General features: G+C 45.8%; 1 protein-coding gene across 1 annotated transcript; it reads right to left on the bottom strand.

Annotated features, from left to right (window-relative positions):
- Positions 1-5,953: 5,953 nt before the first annotated feature.
- On the bottom strand, positions 5,954-6,406 carry LOC110944752. Its single transcript, XM_022186401.1, has one exon. The coding sequence runs from the start codon at positions 6,404-6,406 to the stop codon at positions 5,954-5,956; it is 453 nt and encodes a 150-aa protein (XP_022042093.1).
- Between the last annotated feature and the right edge of the window lie 2,739 nt (positions 6,407-9,145).

Genomic DNA, 9,145 nt, shown 5'->3' with positions numbered 1-9,145 from the left:
GACCTGCTCCTCTCTTGTGCAAGCTCCATCATGTACCTAAGGTCCTGCAAGGCATGCAGCAAATAATCAACAAACTAGTTGAGCGAGTTCACAGAAGGTAAGTTCATAATCATAGGGCGTGAGTTAATTAGTGGGGGCTTCCCATGTTTATCCTGGCTAATGAGGGTTTCTCATTAACGGTACTTACTAGACTAACTTCCGACCATGTGTTCTTCTTTACCGAGAACAGGAAAAACGTACAGGGTCACGTAGGCTTTACGTGACGTGCCCTTCCCCGAGGACAGTGGTACGCGTGGGGGGCTACGTAGGCTTTACGCAGCGTGGCCTTCCGACCTGGAAGCCAGTGGATGGTATTGGGTTACGTAGGCTTTACGTAACGTGTCCTCCCGACCCGGGAGACATATGGCAAATATACTGGGTTACGTAGGCTTTACGTAACGTGTCCTGACTAACCTGAGGACGATGGTCTATAGTCTAGAATATGCGTAAGTACAAGTGATCATTCCATTTCATCATATCCAACCCAATTCCCAACCCGGGAATCCCATGCCTTGGCTGTGTGAACTCACCTTGGTTTGCTCGGCAGATACACAAGGAATATAAGTAGCAAGTAAATGGTCACTCACGTCCTATCAGGGTTATTATACGAGTCAGGTTTGTATATAGCACGTATATAGTAATCACGTATAGTCATGGCAAGCATGTACGCACGAAAGCAGATAAGACATAGCATGTGAGGATCCAATTATCTAAGTCCAATCATACCCGGCCCAATGACATAAGCAGCCCAAAAACAAAACAATCCAGATTCTCAATCGGCCCAAATAGCAAACACATACAAGTCCATTAATAAACAGTCCACAGTTCAAATCGTTGGGCTCAATAGATTGGGCCCGTAACAGTGAAGGCCCAACAGTGTGCGTGCAAAAGGGTGGTCACGAGTCGCAACGGAGATCTCGAGTCGCAACCGGAGATTACGAGTCGCAACAGCTGGTTGCGAGTCGCAATGGAGATCTCGGTTCATCATGGTCTGGTTACGAGTCGCAACGGGACTCGCAACCGTGGTTTCGGCTGGTGCTGTTTGTGGTTTCGAGTCGAGACGGGGAGGTTTCGACTCGCAATCTGAGTCGCAACCGGCTGTGTAACTGGTTTCCATAATTCTAGTCAATTAAACTCCGTGATTTCAGCAAACACTTAGGCAGTTTCGGAAATCAGATCAAACAAGGATTATTCAATCATATTCATAATGTCTTCAAACCTTCATCATTTAGCAAATTCATAATCGTATCAATAATCGGATTATCAACCAACACTAAACCGAATCCTAATCATAACACCATCCTAGCATGCACCCTAATTCGCATGTACAAGCAGAATCATCTCAGCCGATTACAAACATCAATTCGGACCAATTAACAAATCACTCATGCAACCTATTTCGTATGAAAACATGATCATCATTCACAGAAACCGATTAACAAGAGCACAATCAAATAACTCATACCAACCGAATACTAATTCATACAATCCGATTTATCATGGCATCACCTAAGCATAAAACACATAATCATAGATAACATACTAACCGATTACACGTAACGAGATGTGATCCGAACAAGAGGGTGGTCGGATGGTCTTGTGCCGTCGGTTCCTCAACAAGCCGAGAGAGAGAGAGCAAAGCTTCTAGGGTTTGTGTGTGTTTGTGATTTGCAAAAGTGGTAAAACAAAACCCCTAACTTGGTTTTGTGTGTTGCGAGTGGGGAGTGGGCCGAGCCCACTTGGTTGTCTAATGGTCCGCGTGCACAAGGAGTGGCCCAAAGGGCTTTGTGTGGCCGGTTTGTGTAGTTTGGGCTCGTGCAACACATAACATTCATACATACACAACACACGTAAACAATTATTCATTTAAAATTACCAAATTCAGTTCTCATGAGCACGTAACGTTACATCAAAGCATGTCTAAAGTTCGAGTTGTCACAAGCTACCGCCTAAATCCATCACACATGCTCTCAGCATGTCCTCCAATGTCTGAATCGTCCGCTCGCTTTGTCCGTCGGTCTGCGGTTGAAAAGCTGTGCTCATATTCAGCTTTGAGCCAAAAGCTTCCTGGAAGGATTGCCATATCCTCGATACGAACCTCCCGTCTCTATCAGAAATAATCGAGAGAGGTACTCCATGGCGTGTAACAATCTCTCTCATGTAGATTTCAGCCAATTTGCTTGTATGATCCTTCTCGCGGATAGGTAAGAAGTGCGCTGACTTCGTTAAGCGATCCACTATCACCCAGATAGTGTCATGGCCTTTTGGCGTTCTTGGCAACTTCGTAATAAAATCCATGGAGATTTCTTCCCACTTCCACTGGGGAATTTTTGGTTGCTGCAGAAGTCCCGAAGGCTTCTGGTATTCCGTCTTAACTTTGGCGCAAGTTAAACATTTGCTCACGTAAATAGCAACATCGCCTTTCATCCTAGGCCACCAGTAATAATCTTTAAGATCCTGGTACATCTTATCCGCTCCAGGGTGGATAGAGTACCGCGACTTGTGAGCTTCATCAAAGATAACCTCTCTTAAACCACCAAACAGAGGAACCCAAATCCTTTTCTCAAAACACAACGTTCCTTCCCTGTTTGGCACCAATATCTTCTCCATCCCACGGAGATATTCTTTCTCAAGGTTTCCCTCCTTGAGAGCTTCCTTCTGTGCTGCACGAACACGCGCGGAAAGGCCGGTTTGAATTATCATTTCCATAGCCCTAACCCTTATGGGATTGATTCTCTCTTTACGACTTAGGGCATCAGCGACCACATTCGCCTTCCCTGGATGATACTTGATCTCGCAGTCGTAATCGTTCAACAACTCGACCCATCGCCTTTGCCTCATATTCAACTCCTTCTTGGTTGAATATATGCTGGAGGCTGTTGTGATCTGTGAAGATTGTACACTTCGTACCGTAAAGGTAGTGTCTCCAGATCTTCAAAGCAAAAACCACTGCGCCTAGCTCCAGATCATGAGTGGTATAGTTCTTTTCGTGCACCTTCAGTCGGCGTGATGCGTAGGCGATAACCTTTTGACGTTGCATCAACACACAACCCAATCCTTGACGCGATGCGTCGCAGTATACCACAAAATCGTCGGTACCTTCCGGTAGAGCTAAGATTGGCGCGTTACAAAGCTTATCCTTCAATGTCTGAAACGCCTCATCCTGTTTGATTCCCCAATCAAACTTCTTATCTTTTTGCGTGAGGAGCGTTAACGGTTGAGCGATCTTAGAAAAGTTCTTGATGAACCTTCGATAATAGCCTGCCAAACCCAAGAATTGCCGAATCTCGGTTGGCGTTTTTGGCGTTTCCCAATCTTTGATCGCCTCAATCTTAGTGGGATCCACATGGATTCCATCTCAATTCACCACGTGCCCAAGGAATTGCACTTCTCTTAGCCAAAACTCACACTTAGAGAACTTGGCGTACAACTGTTCCTTCTTCAGCAACTCTAGAATAGCTCTAAGATGTTGCTCGTGCTCAGCCTTCGTCTTTGAATAAATCAAGATGTCGTCGATGAATACAATCACGAACTTATCCAGGTATGGCTTACAAACTCGGTTCATCAAGTCCATGAACACAGCAGGTGCGTTTGTCAACCCAAACGGCATAACGAGGAACTCGTAGTGTCCATATCGAGTTCTGAAGGCTGTCTTCGGAATACTCTCTTCCTGTATCCGTAGTTGATGGTATCCAGATCGAAGATCGATCTTTGAATAGAAGCTTGAACCTTGAAGCTGGTCGAATAGGTCATTGATTCTTGGCAGGGGATACCTATTCTTGATCGTCAGCTTGTTCAACTCTCTGTAGTCAATGCACATACGGAAACTACCGTCCTTCTTCTTCACAAACAAAACTGGAGCTCCCCAAGGCGAGAAGCTCGGTCGGATAAATCCCTTGTCTAACAACTCTTGAAGTTGTGTCGACAGTTCTTGCATCTCAGACGGAGCAAGTCTGTAGGGTGCCTTAGCCACAGGCGCGGCGCCTGGAACTAAGTCAATGCGGAATTCCACTTGCCTCTGAGGCGGCAATCCAGGCAAGTCCTCTGGGAAGACTCCTGGATATTCCCTCACGACAGGGATGTCTTCGATCTTTGGCTCAGCAGCCTTCTTATCTACAATGTGTGCCAAAAAGGCAGCACATCCCTGTTGCAAACTCTTTCTTGCCTTCAGGCAGCTAATAATCCTCAACGGCGTCTCACGCTTCTCTTCGTGAACAACAATGGTCCCACCATCATCGGTCGGGATACGAACGACCTTCTCATGACCAACTATCTCGGCCTTGTTACTCAATAACCAATCCATCCCTACTACCACGTCGAAGCTTTCCAACTGGACTGGTAGTAGATCGAGAGCAAACTCACGATCTCCCAACTCGATTACGCAACCTCGAATCGCCTCGTTAGCTTCTACTAACTTCCCATTCGCCAATTCAATTGAGTATGGAATATCTAATTTACTAGCGGTTAAACCAAGCATAGTCTTAAATTCTAATGATACGAAGCTATAATCGGCACCAGTATCAAACAAGATAGATGCGAAAGTTTTGGTTGTTAAAGAACGTACCAGTAATCATGCCTGGATCCTGGCATGCTTCACAAACTCCGATGCTGGGTGTTCTCTCACGGTCTTGTTTCAACTCCGGGCATTCTCTCTTAAGATGTCCAATGTCCCCACAATGGAAGCATCCTATCACTCGGCCATTTCCTTTCCTGCTTCCACCTTGAGCGTTGTTACGGTTTTCTCCTTGTTTGGGACTCTTTATCCCACAACCATCCTTGTTGTGCCTTTTCCTCCCGCACCTAGGCTTCCGACATCCACATTCATGGTGATACTTGCACCCAGCACGTCTTGCTTTAGTTTCTAAGCAAATCTTATCATTGGCATGTCTGTTGTTAGGGCAATCTTTCTTGAAATGCCCTTTGTCTCCGCAGTCAAAACAACCTCGAATAGATCTTTGTTCATCATTATTTGTTCGGGTATCTTCGGTAAGCTTCCTTTTGTTCTTTCCAGATGACTCTACCTGAGTCTCCCTATCAGGGTTTGCAAGTTTTTCTAGTCTAATGGCTTCCGTAATGAGTGCCAAACCCATCTTGCTTGCAGCAATAGTTGTTGGTGGCGTAGATGCTGCCATTAAGCTCATGACTTGTGGTGCCAGTTCCCAAATGAACTGTCCCAATTTCCTCATTTCTGGTTCCGCTAAGTGGGGAATAACTCGTGCCAAGTCATGAAGTCTTTGCATGTATCCCAACATTTTTGGACCTTCCATTATCAGGCTCTGGAATTCCCCTTCCAACTTCTGGGTTTCCTCTTGAGAGCAATACTTCTCATGCATCATTCCCTTCAATTCATCCCATGATAATGCATATGCTGCGGTTTCGCCCTTCATTTGAACCTGAAGGTACCACCATAGTCGAGCTCCATCTTGAAACAACCCAGAAACGTATAGGACTTGTTGTTCTGGCGTACAACAACTCATTCGGAAGATGGAATCCATACTTTCAATCCATTTCACAAAAGCTATGGCACCTCCAGTGCCGTCGAACTTCGGAGGCTTGTAGTTGAGGAAGTGCCAGTAGGGACAACCGTTATTTTCCGAGGTACCTCCGTTGCGCTCGGAGTGATGGGCCTCGTATTGTGCGATGACTGCAGCAATGATTTCCTGAAGTTCCGCCTCGTTGGTGGGTATGCGCATTTTTTTTGGGTAAAGGGTTTTACCCCGGTGAATTTTTTTATAAATAACCAAAAAAAGAACAGGATGCGTCCAGAATTAGACGCACACTACTAGCCAAGGCATACCCTGACTAGGCCAAACAAAAAACAAAGACCCGTAATAATAAAACAAACACGACCAAGGGAAACAGCCCGACCAAAACATAGCCACAAACTAAACGTAACAAACAAAGGACATCCTCCTTAGCCCGGATCCTCCATTACGTTCTTCTTCGAGATCTGCCATCGGTCCATAATCTTCATGTGATCCGGGTGCTTCATAATCCTGAATCCCATTATCTTCAGCCTGACCGAGTTAAAAATGACTTGCGAGAGAATAGCCGGAGACCGCTGTAGTCTCGAGAATAGCCTGTTATTTCGTTCTTGCCATATGTAATAGGTAACCGCCCCCACCAGAATCTTGCATACAACACCGCCAAGATGTCTCGTGTTAGCACTGTTTACCAACCAACCCATAACGGAATCCCAAGTATTATTGACATTCCCCATATCAACCCAATCTCTAACCGTTTTCCAGACCTCGGCTGCATAGGCACATTGAAAGAACAGATGATCCCTAGAGTCATGGTCATAAGAACATAACGGACAACACATGAGGGCCAAATTAGTAGCACTACCCGCTTCCCCAATGGACATCCTGTCCTGCGTCTTCAGCTTATTCTGAATAACAAGCCAAAGATGGAACGAGTGTCTAGGAATACACTGGCTAAACCACACCGCATCAACCCAAGCGACTTTATCATTTCTCACCCGAAGAGAATCCCAAGCTTGTGAAGAGTGGAAATGTTGAAGTTTACCCCCATGATCCTTCCAGAATAAACGATCAGCCGTATCATCAACTAACACGGGCCGAGGAATATTAATTAGAACCGGGAAAAGATCATACCACGCCACAGGCCATTTCCATTGACCGTTCGAATCAATCAAGTCCGCAACTGTCGAGCCCAGGTTGAAACCTGCATTAGCAATACGCCTAGGCGATATAAAGGACCGGAGCGGGCTACAAGCATTCCAGTTATCACTCCATGCGTTTGTTTGACGGCCGCTTTTGATAGACTTCCAAACATAAGGCCGGATCTGATTACGAATAGCAAGGATTTTCCTCCAACCCCAACTCGGGTTGGTATGCGCATTTCGCGTCTTGGTGGCATCTTCTAAAAGATGTTTCACATAGGTTAGGTCGTAGCAGGTAAAATGTACGTATGTATTCAACAATATCGGCACAAAACAGCTCATGCTATCAATAAATCAGCCACATAACATCTCATGTCATAGAACATAAACCATAGATCAAACATCACAAGTGATGAGAATACTGCGATTGCATTACCACAAATCGAGACCACAATGTAAAGCTTATATGTACATAACTGTATCATACAACAATAATGACTTAGTAGGGGACGACCCTAGGCAAATCGTGCGATTTCTAGACATGTTAAGGAATCTCGGGTCTCTCCATTTTCAAATTCCAGAACTCCACCTTAAGCTTCTGAATTCCAGTCCTAGACAACATTTCTTCTCAATCATTTCCTTGAGCTCGTCCCAGCTCAGTGCATAAGTAGCATCCGTGCTAAGGGCCTGAACATGATGATCCCACCATGAGAGTGTGCCGTCTAGTAATGACCTTGAGGTAAAGGTATCACTCCATTTGGGGCGAACAGTTTGTCTTTCTTAGAATGGAGTCAATCTGTTCGGGCCAACGAACAAATGCAATGGCGCTTTCTGTTTCGTCGAAGTTCAGAGGCTTGCAGTTTAGGAACTGCTTATAGGTGCGGTCAGCTAGGGATTATTTCCAATAGTGCCATTGTTGTGCTAAAAGTGGAGACTTCCTGTTGTGCAATTGCCTGTGAGTTGCGTTTTTGCAGCTTGTCTCCTATCCTTGGCAACATACTGGTGTTTCTGTCACGCCTGGGTGGCATTCTCTTCTGCCAGAATGGCATGAAGTGGGTTAGACAACTTTCCAATTGTCTTATGAGATACATAGCACCGTCAGCCATCATGTACTCACCCAATTTTACACATAAATATACTCAATGTATGGGTGGGGAAAATAAATTTTCTGAGCCCTCACATAGGCTTGCCAATTTGGCTTGTTGCTTGAAATAGAATGAAGTTGAGGCTTCATCGCCTTGGTCATTCGTGTTCGAGTTATTTCCTGCTACATTGGTTTTCATTAGCTTGGCCCGCAGAGTCCACCAGGATTTCTGTGCACTACAAGTCGTTATTACGTGGGCCCCCGTAATAATAAATTGTCTTGCACAGTTACCCCAAATTTTCCCTCGTCCAAGCAGATGATCAATCAAGGAGCAACAGCAGGTGCATCGGCATGAACAGGGTCATGCTCCAATGCGGTGTTAGGAGCAACGCCTGGCTCAGGGGCCACGGCTGGCTCCGGATCAACAAACTCCATCTCAAATTCAGCTGGATCAACCATCACAGGGGGTTACAGGATCCTCCAAGGGCTGGTCTAAGTGTATGAACTCAAGGTCATGGTTTGGATCAAAACCAGATGGAAGAACAGGATCACCCTCAATACTGTGATCAAACTCCAAGCTGTGTGCGGGAACCGGTGCAGCTGATGATGCCGTATCAGGGTCGGCGTCGAGTGATTGGTGCTGCATTCCCAGCAGGAATAGGGCCTCGCCTTTGAATGGGTCCTCCTCTAGTAGATCGTTATCGTCGTCAGAGGCCACGTCGGGGCATATCAAAAATGGGATAAGCGGCAAGGGGCACAGGAACAGGGATCACCGCGGATGGCAAATTCCCAACAAGATGGCCATCAGTAGGCTCTGCTACGACATCAGGCAGCGCGAAAGGGGCTGAAAGTCGTCATCGTCTATGCCGGTAGTATCGGAAATGTACACCTCGTGCTCCGCTGCAACTATGTCGTCCGATACTATGGCCATGGGATTCGTAGTGTCCATCCTTCTAGTACATGGTGAAATCATGACGTTTGTAACACAAACACATATACGTATAAAAATCAATCATATATTCATGTAAACATGTAAGTCAACAATAAACAATCAAATAATTCTCCTAGTCCCACTAGCCTCCCAGTCTCCTAGACTGACATTCCTAGTCCCACTAGCCAAATTCCTCCCAGTCTCTAAGACTGCTCTATCATCTACCTCGACCTCTTAGATCGAGCCTCGGCCTCCAAGACCGAGCCTCAGCCTCCAAGACTGAGCCTAAAACAACAAACATCTACCTCGATCTCTAAGATCGAGCCTCGGCCTCCAAGACCGAGCCTCAGCCTCCAAGACTGAGCCTAACATAAATAACATCTACCTCGATCTCTAAGATCGAGCCTCGGCCTCCAAGACCGAGCCTCAGTCTTCAGGACTGAGCCTAATAATGAATAAATGAAAT

Source organism: Helianthus annuus, chromosome 16, assembly GCF_002127325.2.
Source record: "Helianthus annuus cultivar XRQ/B chromosome 16, HanXRQr2.0-SUNRISE, whole genome shotgun sequence".
NCBI lineage: Eukaryota > Viridiplantae > Streptophyta > Magnoliopsida > Asterales > Asteraceae > Helianthus > Helianthus annuus.
The sequence above is the reverse complement of the archived record's forward strand: the minus strand, read 5'-3'. Positions and strand labels throughout refer to the sequence as shown.